The sequence below is a fragment of the Polypterus senegalus genome, chromosome 6 (assembly GCF_016835505.1).
Source record: "Polypterus senegalus isolate Bchr_013 chromosome 6, ASM1683550v1, whole genome shotgun sequence".
Classification (NCBI taxonomy): Eukaryota; Metazoa; Chordata; class Cladistia; order Polypteriformes; family Polypteridae; genus Polypterus; species Polypterus senegalus.
In genome coordinates this window covers 64,493,579-64,512,050 of record NC_053159.1, presented here as the reverse complement: position 1 = coordinate 64,512,050, position 18,472 = coordinate 64,493,579, and the positions used below count along the sequence as shown (strand labels likewise).

At 41.1% G+C, this 18,472-nt stretch overlaps 1 protein-coding gene across 1 annotated transcript in view; it reads right to left on the bottom strand.

Moving 5' to 3' along the window:
* Positions 1–17,608: 17,608 nt before the first annotated feature.
* The window catches only part of draxina (dorsal inhibitory axon guidance protein a), a 65,720-nt gene continuing 64,856 nt past the window's right edge, over positions 17,609–18,472 (bottom strand). Inside the window, exon 7 of the mRNA XM_039756156.1 lies at positions 17,609–17,931. Within this exon, the coding sequence (XP_039612090.1) occupies positions 17,819–17,931 (113 nt within the window). The 3' untranslated portion in view covers positions 17,609–17,818. The remainder of the gene's footprint in view (positions 17,932–18,472) is intronic.

The following is an 18,472-nucleotide window of genomic DNA, read 5'->3' as shown; positions in this document are numbered from 1 at the left end:
GCTGGGTACTTACTGGCCATTATTTGTGGACTTAAGTTTACATCTGCATCTTGCTTAATAAAAACAAAGCTGTGAGATTGTCTTGAATGACTTGTGCTATTTGCATTTCAGTAAATATATAACTTCATCCATTGAATGACACATTTCTCACATGTATGAATTGCGTACCATTTTTTGTTCTTGTAAATACACTTTTGCAGAGGTTTTTGTTTTGGTATGTCAATGATTTGGACAGTGTGCCACTAATAGGAAAAGCATTACTTGGTTGTGAAAGATTGTGGAAATACATCTCCGAAGCTTGAAAACTCTATCTTAGATGATGCTACAGCAAACAGTGTGTATATGATGGACTTTAGGGTTTGTGTGTGCTCTCTGCATGATAATCATAGACTTTGGTGGAAACAATTGCCACTGGAGAAGATTTAATTTGGTTCTTCATTGCTCTGACTAGTGTGTTGTAAGTCTGTTGTGATGGGAGATACTTCAGATTTGCTTATGCTGACCTCTAAATCACAAACAGCATATTGTCTCGATATGTTTATGTCTTACCTCAGTGGTGGGTCTGAGGCTAGGGATCTGCTCTGTCAATCAGAAGGTTGCCTCTTCAAAACCCTTAAACTCCACAAGTGACTTTGATCTGCTGAGCCCTTGAGCAAGCCCCTTAACATGCAATTGCTTCATCCTGCAAGCAGATCTTCTAACTTATAGGGAAGACTTGGCCATTGGTGTCAGAATTGGCACATCAGCCACCATAAAAAACCTCACACTGTTCCAGTGTGGTGCTGAGGTGTCACCTGTTGCACTTGGGTCTGACTCCAGGTGATTCATTGTGTGGTGGGTGCAGCAACACACTATCAGCACATCCTCCCAAACCCTCTCTCTTTTAAGGTTGCTTATTATGTACTGTCTGTTGTAATAGGCAGAACATGTGGACTGGCATCCCAACCAAGACTGAGCAATGATCCTTACCCTCCTTAAAGAGGGGGACCACCACCCCGGTCTGCCAATCCAGAGGCACTGTCCCCGATGTCCATGCAATGCTGCAGAGACGTGTCAACCAAGATAGTCCTACAACATCCAGAGCCTTGAGGAACTCCGGGCGTATCTCATCCACCCCTGGGGCCCTGCCAACAAGGAGTTTTTTAACCACCTCGGTGACCTCAGTCCAAGAGATGGGGTAGCCCACCTCCGAGTCCCCAGGCTCTGCTTCCTCATTGGAAGGCATGTTAGTGGGATTAAGGAGATGGGAGTGGGATAAAGGGCCTGCCAGTACCTATTAGCTGCCTGCAGAGTCCCACAGGACAAAAGGGTCCAGTAGGACTCCTTCTTCAGCTTGACGGCATCCCTCACCGCCGGTGTCCACCAACGGGTTCGAGGATTGCCGCCACGACAGGCACCGACCACCTTAAGGCCACAGCTCCGGTCAGCCGCCTCAATAATAGAGCTCATAAAAACCAGTAACACAAAATGGCAATTTCAGTATAAGCAAAAACATCATTTGTTTTGTTTCTCTTAACTAATTAAACAAAAATGTTTTAATGATGTCACCATCATAACAGTAAAATGATAAATAAGTAGTTACAAAAAATGAGAAATTATTAGTCCATTCCTGACAGATTCATGGATTCACCATTTCACATTCACAAAAACAATAAATACACTACCCAATTTTGATGGTATTTGTTTTAAATTCTAAAAACAATATGTAAAAATCAGTTGTAGATCATGCATTTTGAAAAGTTGGCCTTTCAGCCTACTTGTAGAAAGTTATTGTGTTTTGAAAGGTGCCCACTATGCATTCGTCATCTAATATTGTATGCCACTTTTACTACAAAATGTTGGCATGGATAATACAAATACTCAACCCCTACTTCTTACATCAGCTATGTACACATCTTTACAGGAAGAATTAATGTTAGATTTATTGATTTACTGCCTGTTAACAAATCCATTAAACAAAAGTTGCGTTAGACTCAACCTTACTGTGAAAAATCTGTGTTTGTAAGTAGATCACAGATTTTGTGTTAGGTTCACGGTACACTCATTAGGAAACAGTCAAAGTCCTTTGTTTCTGTGACTGGGCTTTACACTGACAACACTAGTGTAATGGGGTCTTAGTCTACATACGTGTCTACCCTGTGTGACAGTTTGGGTCTGCTATCGCTCCCTTGAACACTTGTCTAAATGTCAGACACCAGATAAAAGTCCAAATATTGACTTTATTTATACCTTATTTATTTAAACCCTTGTCCATGTGACTCGGACGTACTTCCGGGGCGTAAGGCAAATAGTCATTGTTCCTCCCTGCAGCGTCTTCTAGTGGCCCCCATGGTATCCAGCAGGGCGGTGCATAAAGACTACAATGTCCATGATGCCCTGCTGGTCTTCGTGGCACCTCCATAATGCAGGGAGGGCTCCACCTGGCAGCGTGGGGCTATTGGCCGGGATGAACGGCCGGCCATACATCACACCTGTTTAAGCTAGAAGTTGAGATGCATGGGAATCTATACTAATAAAAGGCAAAGCCCTCACTGACTGACTGACTGACTCATCATTAATTCTTCCACTTCCCGTGTAGGTAGAAGGCTGAAATGTCGCAGGCTCATTCCTTACAGCTTACTTACAAATGTTGGGCAAGTTTCATTTCGAAATTCTACGTGTAATGGTAAATAGAACCTACTTATGTACATATGTACAGCAATAGCCTGCAGCTCGGTTGTCATGTGAGGCGGAGTTGCGTCCCACGTAATTGAGTGCCTGCCCATATAAGGCCGTCAGTCAGCAGCAATCCAATGGACACGCTGCCGCTAAATATCCGTGGGTGAAGGGCTGTGCTTATGCAAACGAAGATGAGATGGTCAGGGATAGACTAGTGTTTGGCACAAACTCAGCGAAAGTGCGAGAGAAACGTTTAAGTGCCGGGTCTTAGCTAACATTAAATAAAGCTGTGGAGATCGCACAAGATAGCACAACCACAACTGAGAACCTTCGATGCATGTACTCCGAGCGGCTCACGTGAACTGACTGTGAACGCAGTACGCAGAGAACAAGCAAGACCTCCAAAGAGTGCAGAGACTTTTGATCACGTGAATGTGTCTGCAAAAAGTGGCGTCTCCTGCCCTGCAAAAATACTATAAAAGTTGAGCAGCTGGCGCGCAGGTGTAGCTGTGCCGGCCTTTGAGACGCTGACTGCGCTTCTGCCTTAAGTGAAAGTGAGCACTTTTCATTTTTTCCTCCTTCCCCTGAGCTATAGCCCAGACAATGGCAAACACGGGATCCCTTTTCTAGACCGCGGCAAACTAATATTAAGGTGATTCGCACTTTCTTTTGCACGTTTACGATTATGAGGTCATGGAAGAAACGCACAGGAGTGGAGGACCGACAGTGCCATCCTGGCCGGTTAATGGCAGGGCCGTTTCTCCAGTCTACACGAGACCCGCCGTGACGCTCCCCAAAAGGCGCTCATATCGTCAGTGAAGACATCTCTCTATACTATATAAAACAAAAAGGCAAGTTTCCTTTCTTTACACCTTTTTTCCTTTGATCCCAAACCAAAGCCTTTCTCTCTTTAACACTGCAGAGAACACAAAAATAATTTTGTTTAATTGCTGGTAATGCCGGTAAGGCACATTACCACAGGCAGAAATTTGGACGTTCACACAGAAAATGTAATTTCTATACCACAGCCGTCGTGTAGCGCCTTTCAAAAGGGATCTACTACCGAGAGATGATCCATATACATTTTAGCTGCTGTTAGTACTACTTACCTGTTGTGTTATACCGTCTTTAAAATGTAGTTTACCTGCAACCACTCGAGTAGTGCTCAATGTACCTGTACTTCTTAAAACGTTAATGTTTTACTGTTTAATAACTTATAGACTACATTTTATTTTTCTCTCTTGCACTCGGTGAGCAAAGCCAATGGGTAATCAGCTATATATATATACACACACACACATATATATATATATGTGTATGTGTGTGTATATATATATATATATATAAATATATACAGTATATATAAATGTAGATAGGTATATATATGTATATATATTTATGTAGACATGTATTTATATATGTAGATATACTGTATATATGTAGATATGTATGTATATGTATATGTATATGTGTATGTATATGTGTATATGTATATATATCATCATCAGAGGTGACTGCGTGCAGAGGGTGCAGACATTTAAATATCTGGGAGTGCAGCTGGATGACAAATTGGACTGGACTGCCAATACTGATGCTCTATGTAAGAACGGTCAGAGCAGACTATACTTTCTGAGAAAGTTGGCATACTTCAACATCTGCAGTAAGATGCTGCAGATGTTCTACCAGACAGTTGTGGCAAGTGCCCTCTTCTACGCGGTGGTGTGCTGGGGAGGCAGAAGAAGAAGGACGTCTCACGCCTGGACAAACTTGTTAAGGCAGGAAGGCTCTATTTTAGGATTAAAGTTGGACAGTTTAACATCTGTGGCAGAGCGACGGGCACTAAACAAACTCCTGTCAGTCATGAATAATCCACTGCATCCACTGAACAGTGTCATCTCCAGGCAGAGGAGTAGCTTCAGTGACAGACTGAGGAGATCGTTCCTCCCCAACACTATGCGACTCTTCAATTCCACCCCGGGGAATAAATGCTATAACATTAATTTTATTTTTATTTTTTTTCATTTTTTTCATTTTATTACTATTTAATTTAATATTGTTTCTTTGTATCAGTATACTGCTGCTGGATTATGTGAATTTCCCCTTGGGATTAATAAAGTATCTATCTATCTATCTATCTAGCTATCTATCTATCTATCTATCTATCTATCTATCTTTAACACACTACTTCTTCGCTGCGAAGTGCGAGTATTTTGCTAGATAACAATGAAACAACCCAAAACATTAACTTTTTTATGTGCATTTAGACATGAAACCGTATTATCTATCTACACCTTACCATAAACTAACATCCTTCCATATGGGAGTTATAGTGCAGCCTTGCTTGTTATGCTATTGTACACATTCAAAGTGTGGAACCAAGATGGAATTACCTTCTTTTATTTTGTGTGGGCTGTCACATATTGGTAGGTTCTATTTTTGTTGATCTGGTTTGGAACGGCTCTATTTTACTGTGTGTTTAAACTAATCTGTATCTTTATGTGTATGCATTATGTAATTAGTTATTGGTAAAGTTTGTAATTGCAATTTACCTGTGCTCTTAGCCTGTGGAGTGGTGGCTCTGAGGCTAGGGCTCTGTTTCAGCAATTAGTTCTTATTCTGTAAATGCCTGAAATGATTCCACTCCACTGGGCCCTTGAGCAGGACCCTTAACACTACAACTCTGCCTGTTTGTTAAAAAATCTGTACTAACCTTTAACCTGATTTAAACTCTATGTACTGTATACCTATAACTTTAGCTGAATCTTTGCACCCATGGTCCTGAGGCCAGTCCTGCATTTCACCTAACATCACCGCAGTCCTCTGAGCTTTATGACACAGTGGCAAGACAGAAGCCTCTCTTCAATAAAAGACAAATGAAATGTTGCTTGAAGTTTACAGTTTACAAAAAGGCATCTATAGGACTATTGGACTGACTAGAGAAACAAGATTCTCTGTTCTGATAAAAGTAAGATTAATGTCATGTCTGCAGGAAAGCAGGCATTGTTCATCATCTGTGCAATACTATTCCAACACTAAAGGATGGTTGTGTCATGTGTCATGTTGTGGGGTTGTTTTTAGAGACAGCGACTGGGAAACTAGACAGGGTGGAGGGAAAGCTGAATTGAGCAATTACATTAATATCCTTAATAAAAACCTGCTGCATAGCACTCTGGATGTCAGACTAGGCTGAAGGTTCACCTTCCAACAACTCAAAGACCCCTAGACAGCGCAAATAAAACAACTCTGGGAATGTCTTTGAGTGGTCCTCCCAGAACCTGGACTTGCACCCTCATCGATTATCTCTGAAGAAACCTGTAAATAGCTGTCATCCAACAGTGTCCGTTCAACCTGACAGGGTTTAAAAGGGTCTGCAGAGAAGAATGGCATAAAATCCCGCATCCAGGTGTGTGAAGCTTGTTGCGTTACACCCATGAAGACTCCAGGCTGTAATCACTGCCAAAGGTGCTTCAACAAAGTACTGAGTAAAAGCTCCTAATACTTCAGTAATGACATATTTCAGTTTTTTATTTTTAATAAATTTGCAAAAATTCCCCAAATCCTGTTTTCACATTGTCTTTCTGAGGTACTGACTCCGGCTTGATGTGGGGAAAAATAATTTAAATCATTTTAGCACATGGCTTCAACATGCAAAATGTGAAAAACAGTGTAAGAGTCTGAATATTTTCTGAATCCACAGCATATATTCACTCAGCGGCCACTTTATTAGGTACATCTTCCTAGAACCGGGTTGGCCCCCTTTTGCCTTCAGAACTGCCGTAATTCTTTATGGCATAGATTCAACAAGCCTCTGGAAACATTCCTTAGGGATTTTGGTCCATATTGACATGATAGCATCACACAGTTGCTGCAGATTTGTCGAGTGCATATCCATGATGTGTGAATCTTCCATTCCACCACATCCCAAAGGTGCTCTATTGGATTGTGATCTGATGACTGTGGAGGCCATTTGAGTACAGCAAACACATTTTTCATGTCAAGAAACAAGTGTGAGATGATTTGAGCTTTGTGACATGCTGTGTCATCCTGCTGGAGGTAGCCGTCAGAAGATGAGTACACTGCTATCATAAAGGGATGAACATAGTCAGCAATAATACATTGCTCAGTTAGTCCTAAGAGGCCCAAAGTGTGCCAATTAAATATCCCCCACACCATTACACCACCTCCACTAGCCTGAACCATTGATATAAGGTAGGGTGGATCCATGGTTTCTTGTTGTTTACTCCAAATTCTGAACCTATCATCCGAATGTCGTAGCAGAAATTGAGACTTACCAGACAAGGCAACATTTTTCCAATCTTTTGTTCTCCAATTTTGGTTAGCCTGTGCAAACTGTCTGTTCTTAGTTGGCAGGAGTGGCACCCAGTTTGGTTTCCTGCTGCTGTAGCCTACCTGCTTCAAGGTTTGATGTGTGGTACATTCAGAAATGCTGTATTGCATAACTTGGTTTGTAACGAGTGGTTATTTCAGTTACGGTGTCTTTTCTATCCACTCAAACCAGTCTGACCATTCACCTCTGACCTCTGGCATCTATAAGGCATTTTCACAACTGCTGCTCACGGATATTTTTCCTTTTTTGGACCATTCTCTGTAAACCCTAGAGATGGCTGTGTATGAAAATCCCAGTAGAACAGCAGTTTCTGAAATACTGAGACCAGCCCATCTAGCACTAACAACTATGCCACCATCAAAATGACTTAAATCACCTTTCTTCCACATTCTTATGCTTGGTTTGAACTTCAGAAGGTCATCTTGACAATGTCTTACATGCCTAAATGCATTGAATTGCTGCTATGTGATTGGCTGATTAGATACTGTATGTACATTAACAAGAAGTTGAACAGGTGTATCTGTTTACTGTGTGATTGTCGCATTCTAAATGACTGAGTGAGTAGAGCAACAAATCTGCTTCAGATTTTGAGTTAAGCTTGAACATTCGTCCATGGAAAAATTTTTAGATGATTCATGAGACTTTCGGGGAAGATGCAATGAGTGGTGAAACATCAAATAACCCAAGTGACTCAGCCCCCTACAGCCCTGATTTTGCAACCTGTGACTTCTGGCTTTTCCCAAAACTAAACTCACCTTTGAAAAGGAAGAGATTTCAGATTGTCGATGAGATTCAGAAAAATATGAAGAGGCAGCTGATGGCGATTCCAACAAAGGATTTTGCAGAGTGTTTTAAACAGTGGAAGAGATGCTGGAATAACTGTGTAAGGTCCCAAGGTGCCTACTTTGAAGGAGACTGAGGCATCATTGTCCAACATTCAATGTTCCTTGTATTGCGTATCTTTTTCAATAACTGTATCTATATTTCATATTACATGGCTGGATACTTTCCTTATATAATACAGTAAATATACATTATATATACTGTATACAAACACTAGGGGGCTCTGCACCCTGCCCGCTTCGCTCGCCAACCCTGGGCAGGCGCTACACGCTAGCCACTTCGCGGATCTGCCGCTCACGTATGGGGAAGTGGACGTACCATTTAAACAGATTGTTATTTTCATGGGAAATGTTACATGTGCATAATAGAACTATTTTACATAATAGTGAGTAATTAACCATAGTAAAAAATACTAAAACGTAATAAATTGAAAGAAAATTATGGTTCATGTTGCATTAAAGGTATTCGTTGCGTTATACGTTTTCATTCTGTTTGGCTTTGAAGTTAACGTGCAAATACTTTTTAAACCTACACTTCTACTGTAAAACAATTTTTTGAATAAATTTTTCATCAATATTGCATTGAATTTGATTCCGTGTTTGGACTTACATCGTGATAAAGCAACGTATAACTGCCCATGAGTGAATATCATTTTTTTCTCTCTAATAAATAATCTGACTTTTTCGAATGTTTGTCCTTGTGATTTGTTAATTGTCATAGCAAAAGCTATTCTAACAGGTAACGCTAAACATTTTAATACAAATGGCACATACATGGTGTCTAAGATGTACTACATTACCTTTCTTGTCGCCTGTTAAAATTTTACATGTCAGAATTGTTTGACAGCATAGTCTATTGATACACATTTAACCAATCTGCCGTGTAACCGATCGACAATTTTCGCGTTAATTTGTTTGACATCGTCGATTCTCGGTGCTAGGATTGCCCGTGTATTCATTTCTACTGTAGATAACCCTTCGGGATGAAATTCTTCAATAATATTTGGACATAATAAGTCTTCTTTTATTGGGAACTTAAAGTGAGGAAAACATAAAAATTTATAAGAGCCGAGAGTGCAGGAACTGTCTCTGACAAAAGCATTCACACAAATGAGAGGTGAGAGGCCCATGGGCATGAGTGAAAAATGGTTAAGAGGAGGGCGGGACTTGAAAAAATCTCGTTTATAATAGAGAGATGTATATAAAATGCACATTTACATATCCTGTATGTAGTAGGAATAGTAGTATGAACTAGGTCTCAATTATGATTTCAGGTTTTTAAATGATTACCACATTTTAGGCATCCCTGAAGACACTTCAACCCCATTTGGACTGAAGCCTGTATGTTAGGATGGTGGTCAGTGGACACAGTAGCTCACATGTAAATCACTCAGTGCAAATGAAACTTGTCACAGTTATTAGTATTGTAAATTAATGGAAGCCAATTCATTTTGATCAATATCACTCTGTAGTAGTAGAATTTCTCTACAAAAATAACACATAAAACAGGTGTTTAACCAGTATAAGGACGGCATTCTGATAAGGTCAAAATTTCAAAATGACAGCTTTACTTTGGGAAAGTCCCTTCCTGATTTGTACATGTTTTGTCAAAATATTTTGCAATTCCTTTTAACCCTGCAACAGCTTTTCACTACTGGAGTGCTCCATATTGTCAGTGTGTGTTCTGTGCAGTGCTCACTGCTCCACTCTTCCCTACTGCCTCTACACACGCCTTCATTTAGAGAGAGGTTGGGAGCATGCACTGATAGTCGTGAGCTATTTCCTAGGCTGCATTTTTGACAAGTTTTCATCTTCAAATGCTTGCATTTTTAGGTGGTTGGCTTAACAAAGTCATCTCTGAGTAGCTCAAGCTTATAGCTGCTAGGATCACCATCATCACATGCTTCAAATGCTCCCTTCTTGCCTCAGTAGTTCTCACTAACCTTGTTTTTAAATCTTCAGAGTTAAGTTACTGTTGTAAATGTTTTTATTGGGTGTAATTTGTTTGAAACTTGGCAAGTGGAGTTCAAAATAATTTCAACCAAGTGGAAATTGATGCTAGAATCCATAGATAAATTGACCAATTTCTGAAAGTGATGTATATCTTAAATTAAAACTGAAAATGGAGATTTTATTATCCTGTTGGGCACTATAGCAATTAGAAAATCTGATGAGGTGTGGTTGTACTGCAATAAAATTACATTAGATGGCAGCTTTGCAAAATGTCAGACACATCTTATAAATAAACTGTGTATAAAAAAATATTAATAAATGCATCCATGGCATAAGATTGAAAATTGCTCTCATTTTTTATATTACTTGCTCCCCATCATATCATGTGTTGTAAGCTAGTAACTTGAAAGCAAAAAGTTAACCCATTATTAAAAGTGTGGCAGGGTAATGGGGGGACACAATTTAAATATCTATTCTTTATGATCTATATATACAGTCATATGAAAAAATTTGGGAACCTCTCTCAGCCTGCATAATAATTTACTCAACTTTCAACAAAAAAGATAACAGTGGTATGTCTTTCATTTCCTGAGTACTGGGGTGTTTTCCGAACAAAGATTTTTAGTGAAGCAGTATTTAGTTGTATGAAATTAAATCAAACTAGCCGAAGCCCGGCGTAGCATACGGCGGTGTAAGAGTAGCAACGGAAAACGGTGAGAAAGGAATTCAATATAACAAAAGCTTAGGAAACCACCGTCGCAGTATAACGAGAGAGTACCTTCCCGTAGCAGGCTACGGAAAAAATAGACATGTAGATAGACGCCGCATTCACTGTGTTGCCCAGTCGACACGATAAGTCAGCGTGTCCGCCATATTGCGAGTGGTAAAAGTGCTAATACAGGTAGACATGGAAACCGGGTTTTCTGATGAAAAAACAATAACGTTTTAAACAGTATCGTTTACATACAACAGATTTTGTCGAATCGTTTACATGCAATTATTTATATCCATTTATACACTAATAATGGCAATTATTAAATAATAACAATAATAATAATAATTTATTATTATTATTAAATAATTCCTCCCGTATAAGTAACATTTCTCGGACTGCTTACTTCCATCTCCAAAACATTTCTAGACTTTGTCCTGTTCTTACGCAACACAGTACTAAAGTATTGGTTAATGCCCGAGTCACCTCACGTATAGATTACTGTAATGCTATTCTATCTGTCATCCCACAAAATCGTATCCATCGCTTACAGTTTATTCAAAATTCTGCTGCCAGGATAATAACCTGCTGTTCTAAATCCAATGAACATACTACACCTATTCTCTCTCAACTTCACTGGCTCCCTGTTAACTACAGAATACAATACTAAATACCGCTCTTAACATTTAAAGCTCTCCACAACCTCACTGATCTCCTACAGATTGACACTCGTCTCGCTCACTCAGATTCTCATCTGCAGCTGTACTTTCTGTACCACACATCAAACTCTGTGCTGTGGGAGCTCGAGCGTTTCTCATAGTGCTCCTCAACTCGGGAATTCTCTTCTCTCTCATATACATCAGCTTGATTCAATAACACATTTTAAAACTACCCTCAAAACTTATCTTTTCAAACTGGCATACCAATTGTGAACTTTGCACTGTTACTGCCAGTTATCTTTGTTTGTTTGCTAATTATTGCTGTTTGATCGAGAGGGTCAGTGGACGCGGAAGTAGGATTAGAGATGGCGGGTGGGGCTCTCTGTCTTGCTTGCGCTCATTGTCTTGCGTGCCCTTAGTGAATTATATATATAGATGTGTAAAACTGGCTGTTCAAAAATGTGGGTACCCTTGTAATTTTGCTGATCTGAATGCATGTAACTGCTCAATACTGATTACTTGCAACACCAAATTGGTTGGATTTGTTTGTTAAGCCTTGAACTTCATAGACAGGTGTGTCCAATCATGAGAAAAGGTATTTAAGGTGGTCAATTACAAGTTACATCTTCCTGGTGCTGACTTCTGCTTTTCAATCCCTTCTCGCCTTCCTTCATGCTTTATTTCTCAACGGGTGCAAGTTTACCCCGAATAATACGTCTATTCTGGTGATCACTGTCGATCACAATTTCACCGACCCATAACCAGTGGTTTCCATGCCCCAAGATTGCACCTGCCTCATACTGCAAACATCGTTTACAAACAGATTCTTACATCCTAAAAATGTCCATTTCTCATACACAACATTTACAATCATAAATTAAACTCTTTACAATCATGAAATTCACTATCAATACTAAAATAAGCCTACAACAATTACATTGACAATCATGTTACGTTATTTTTACAATGTTTTCTTTTTAGATAGATAGATTAGATAGATAGATAGACAGATAGATACTTTATTAATCCCAAGGGGAGATTCACATAATCCAGCAGCAGTATACTGATACAAAAAAAAATAAATAAATTAAGTAGTAAGAAAAATAAAAAAATAAATAAAAAAGCAGACAATAACTTTGAGTAATGTTAGCATTTACTCCCCCGGGTGGAGTTGAAGAGTTGCATAGTGTGGGGGAGGAACGATCTCTTTAGTCTGTCACTGAAGCTACTCCTCTGTCTGGAGATGACACTGTTCAGTGGATGCAGTGGATTCTTCATGATTGACAGGAGTTGGCTTAGTGCCCGTCGCTCTGCCACAGATGTTAAACTGTCCAACTTTACTCCTACAATAGAGCCTGCCTTCTTAACAAGTTTGTCCAGGCGTGAGGCGTCTTTCATCTTTATGCTGCCTCCCCAGCACACCACCGCATAGAAGAGGGCACTCGCCACAACCGTCTGGTAGAACATCTGCAGCATCTTATTGCAGATGTTGAAGGATGCCAACTTTCTCAGAAAGTATAGTCTGCTCTGACCTTTCTTACATAGAGCATCAGTATTGGCAGTCCAGTCCAATTTGTCATCCAGCTGCACTCCCAGATATTTACAGGTCTGCACCCTCTGCACACAGTCACCTCTGATGATCACAGGGTCCATGAGGGGCCTGGGCCTCCTAAAATCCACCACCAGCTCCTTGGTTTTGCTGGTGTTAAGATGTAAGTGGTTTGAGTCGCACCATTTAACAAAGTCTTTGATTAGCTTCCTGTACTCCTCCTCCTGCCCACTCCTGATGCAGCCCACAATAGCAGTGTCATAACTTCTTTAACACACTACTTCTCTGCTGTGAAGTGCGGGTATTTTGCTAGTTGTTAATAATCCATGCAATCAGAAAAATCACAAGGATTGTAATGCAAAAGCAATTCTGAAGAACCAAACAATGAAATTATCACACATATTGTGAACGTGATCTCTATGTTAAAGTGCTGTTAAAATAGATTTATTATGCCTGAGCTGTTGAGTTTTTAGCTTCTTCAGAAGGGCAAGTTGCAGTTTTTCAGCCATCTATGAAAGTGTTTTACATGTAGTTCATTCTATTTAAATAAAACCCTTTAAAAACAAGAAAAAACAACACCTGACTCTCCTGTCTAGCAACAGCAAGTGATTGAAAAGGTAAGAGAAAATAAAAATGGAAGAATGGCTTTCTTCAGTCCTCTAGCTTTATTCTTTTAGTGTTTAGCATTGTCATCTTTTGCTCTCACCCAAGTGATAGATACCGCCTCTGTCCTTGTGTTATTCTACACTTCTTTCTGTTTTATTTATTTTTGGACTTTGGACATTTGAATATGTTTGGACATTTGTATGTATGTGTTGTGGTCTATGGCCGGCATGTCATCACGGCCAATACCCCCAGGCCGCCAGATGGAGCTCTCCCTGCAGCATGGAAGTGCCCTGGATACCAGCAGGGAATCATGGACTATGAAGTTTTCCCCTACAAACCTGCTGGATACTCCAGGGACCAACAGAGGATGCTGCAGGGAGGACCAGAAAGTCATATGTGCCCTATAACGCGGAAGTGTGTCATAGACAAAGTGACAGACGAAGTGACGTACTTCCGGGGTGAAGAAGGACTTTTTATCTGACCCAGAAGTGATAAGGAATTATGGACTGGGGATTGGGAACACTTCCGGGTCAGGGAGTATAAAAGGACTCTGGGAACTCCAGACGACGAGCTGAGCTGGGTGGAATGGTGGCAATGCGTCTGGGAGTGTGGAGGATTGTTTATTGTAGTGATTTGTTTATTTATGAGTATTGTGGAGAGGAGGGTGCTTGGTGCACTGTGCAGTATTAATAAAGACTACTTGTCTTGTCTGGCGTCTTTGACAAGTGTTTCAAGGGAGCGATAGCGCCCCCAATCTGTCACAGTGGCATAGTCGGCAGGATTATCTAACGTCACTTGCAGAAGACCTGTTTACAAATTTTCTGTAGGCAGAGAACCCTGAGAAGACGGCATTCAGACTCACCAAAACATCGGCAGAAAACCCGTTTCTCAAATTCGTTATGGGGAAGAAGATGAGTAAGCAGAGGTTCCACGCTCGTCACAGAGGACACTCGGGATGAGCTGAAGAACGACTGCACTTGTCGGGAAAGGCATCCGGAGAAGGACGACTGCCAAAAGGTATGTGCCGGGGATTCAGATACTAACATCTTTAAAATAACACATTTTGTTGCGTGCACATATCTCAAGGAAGATCATCCGGAGGTCTTGCAGGATGCAGACAAAAAACCCAGCGAAAGGGCTACGTTCTTGGTCCAGCAGACGAGCAAGAAGGACTTTCGCATGTCGGCTGCTGGCGAGGGACACGTGACTCAACCCGAAGCATTGCGGGAAAGAGGAAGTCCGCGTCCTACTGCTTACAGCCTCACCCTGGAAAAGACGGACTTGGACATTCCGAAGGGGAAGGGCGAATTGAGCGAAGCACCGCTCAATCCACGAAAAGGTAAGGAGGGCCGGGAAATGGCTGATCGATCCGCTGACAAATTGATACAGGCGGATCGCAGTCAGCCAAAGATGGCGGCTCGGTCCTCCAAATTAAACTCCAAGTCCCAGCAGCCTCCGCGAGACCCGTCAGAGCATGTGCCGACAGCAGACGTGCTCATTGGCTCCCGACCGGTAAGTAGGCAGAAGGAGGAAGTAAGCCTACTGCCGGTCGAATTAATTAACTCTTTAAACGTGCGGGAACTTAAGGAATTGATCGAGCCCGTACTAGCTATTTTTCAGATGTTGGAGGCGATTAAGAAGATAATCTGAGATCTGGGAGCGACGGCTGAAGCGCCAATAAAGAAGGTAAACGAGTACCTGTGGTGGATCAGTCGGGAGCCTCCAGTGTTAAACAATGCGGCGATACAGGTAAGCGAGACCTGTATCGTACATAATAGAGGGACGCGGTGTGATCCAGGCCCGCATTTAATAAGTAGCGGGTGCCAAATCACTGCGTGCCCTACAAGGGACTGTGAAACGATGACAGACAGGTCGGGGGAAGGATTGATCGAGCCGGGGCACCTGGATAGTGCTGGATCCCGGAGCGAGGCAGTCCTAAAGACACCGCCACCGGTCATTTGTAAATCAAAAGGGGTTCAGACAGTAAAAGGGCTCTCTTCAACTAATAGAGAGACCCAAACTGTAGACAAGCCCCAGATTAAACAGGAGATCCTTAAAGTAAAGTGGGGATCTCCTGACAAAGTGGAAGAGGGCCATAAAAATACAAGGGCGGCCGGTGAAATCTCCTCAGCGGAGAAAGGGGCAGAGCTAGAAGAACCGAGGTGCTTTCAGTCTCACAGAGGGATGCAACCAGGGGGACAGCAGCTGTGCTACGAATGCCGCAGGCCGGGCCACGGATGGCGAAGCTGTCCTAAGAGGACAGGGGTGCAAAGACCAGATTTTTATACTGTTTCTCCTAGGTTTGCACGGGAGTGGCAAAGACATCACCAAGGCTTGACCGATGGATCCTCCTGAAGGAAGATGTCCCTCGCGGGGCTGGACGCTCCAAACCACAGTTTTTTGCTGGGGGGAGAGTACTGTGGTCTATGGCCGGCTTGTCATCACGGCCAATACCCCCAGGCCGCCAGATGGAGCTCTCCCTGCGGCATGGAAGTGCCCCGGATACCAGCAGGGAATCATGGACTATGGAGTTTTCCCCTACAAACCTGCTGGATACCCCAGGGGCCAACATAGGATGCTGCAGGGAGGACCAGAGAGTCATATGTGCCCTATAACCCGGAAGTGCGTCATACACAAAGCGACAGCCGAAGTGATGTACTTCCGGGGTGAAGAAGGACTTTTTATATGACCCGGAAGTGATAAGGAATCATGGACTGGGGATTGGGAACACTTCCGGGTCAGGGAGTACAAAAGGACTCTGGGAACTCCAGGCGACGAGCTGAGCTGGGTGGAAGGGTGGCAAGCGTCTGGGAGTGTGGAGGATTGTTTATTGTAGTGATTTGTTTATTTATGAGTATTGTGGAGAGGAGGGTGCTTGGTGCACTGTGCAGTATTAATAAAGTCTACTTGTCTTGTCTGGCATCTTGGACAAGGGTTCAAGGGAGCGATAGTGCCCCCTATCTGTCACAGTGTGTATATATATATATATATATATATATATATACTGTATATATATAACTTGCTGTGCCTTCAGGGGTGAATTGTAATATCTTCATTTTTCTTTAAGCTCTATCACCTTTTGTTCCACTGTCATAGGCAGTTTAAATGAGTGGCTATACTATATATAGTAAAGAAAGTAAAATGCATGTTGCCTATAATCCCTAGCATTTATTACCCCATGAATGGGTATTTGATCACAGTCAAAAGTGTACGTGTTCGTTTGTGAAATCGGACATTAAATCTTTATAGTGGTATAAACTGCACTCATAGAATATTTATAGTCAAGTGCCGACTTCAATCTATTAAATTTTTGTGCATGTTGTGCACGCCCACAGTCTTTATTATTCTACAGAATTTATCACAGTATACGGTATATATGTTTTCTGTCTTCTCCCCAAGCCTTAAAGCAGGAGTATTTATAACCTAATGTTTTTGAGCATGTTGGACTTTATAGCTTGACTAATAGTTTTGCATTTGATAGTCAGATCCATTCTCAATAATAATGGGAAAGACCCTTATGGAATATTTCTTTATACAATCTAGTACTATTACATTCTGCTTTCATTTCCTAATCATTCCCTCAAACTATGAGGGTGACTTTATCAAGCTAATATCGAAGAACACAGGGGCATTTGACTTCCATTGAAAATGGATTTACTCTAGTTTTTGCTCTGTTTTCCTCTAAGTAAATGACATGGCCTGAAGGGCCTGCACTTTAGCATATAATGTGGTCTAGTATATGAGCTGCTATTCTCATGTTTTTGTTTTTTTTAAAGATGGATGGATTTATTGATGGAAGGTTTGCTCTTTTAATTCTATTTTAGCTGACATTAGCTATACACTTGTCTTCTATATCTGTGAGGTCAACACTGTTCTTATTTGTGGTGACTTTTTGGTGAGCTCTGACCTCCACTTAAAAGCTGCACACACTGTGGATTAATAAAAATTGATGGAAAGGCAGTAAATTCTTGAATCTGAAACCACTAGAGAAGTAAGCCCAATTGTCAATATAGTATTGAAGCCAAAAAAGAAACATCAGGGATGAGCCTCCTTCCGTGAAAACACAGTAATTTGTAAAAAAAAAAATACATGAACTCTCAAAGATGATCTGCAACAGTTGGGAAAGGAGCATATTGGACTTCCAAACAGCTTTCCGGAGTATAATCCTACCATATCAGCAATTGTGTTTAAAAGTGATATGGGTACTTTAATGGGCTAAGAGTTCATAAAGGATTAACTAACAAGAACTTAAAACAAAGAAAATTGGTTTTGAGAATGTTATGATGTTATGTTAAACAACAACAGACACAGAAACCACTTTTTTATATAGAAAAAGTGTTACATTGAAAGCCATTTGTATGTCTTTACAGTAGCAGAACATACAGATATTAAACAACAGAGGAATCGTCCCAGCCATCTGGTTCAGGTTGTAGCAAAGCAAAGGGTCCTTAAGTAAAAAAGGCACGAGGAGACCCCACACTCCTCTCCCTCTCAGACTGTAATGAAGGAACCCTGCTCATTGTTAGCTACTTCTGGGTCTACACACCGTCCTCTCCGTCGTGTCACTCTCCTGTTCCTGTGGAATTTCGCATAACAGCGGAGACCTGGAATACAAACAAAGTGAAATGTAACTGGCAGACATTGGATCAACTACCCAGCAGTGTTTCTGTAGCAACTAGTAATATACTGTATATTTAAATTTGAAATTAAAATGTAATATATAAGTAAATATCAAAAGCTTGAAGGACAAGGAGTTTGATAATTCAGATTCAATCTGTCAATTACTAGCATGTTAACCTATGCTAGGCTTATACTTTTGCAACTTTGTAGGTTCTGTAGTTTTTGTAACAACTGAACTGAGACATTACTATACCTTTTTCTCTTTTTTCCTGCTGATTCACTTGGGAAGGGCCTCACAAATGCCCAGCTAAATTCCCATGCAGACAGTGAGTAACTTGTGCCAAGCACACAAGAGCATGGCAGCTCATGCCACAATAAGAGGCTATTGTGTTGACTCAAAACAATTGGTGTGCAGTGATATTCCTGGCTAGTCCTGCACAATTACGGACATACTGCATTTGTGTTTTTGTATAAGCATTCTTGTTTTTCAATTTTATTTTTAGTCTGCCTTGCATAACTGTGCCA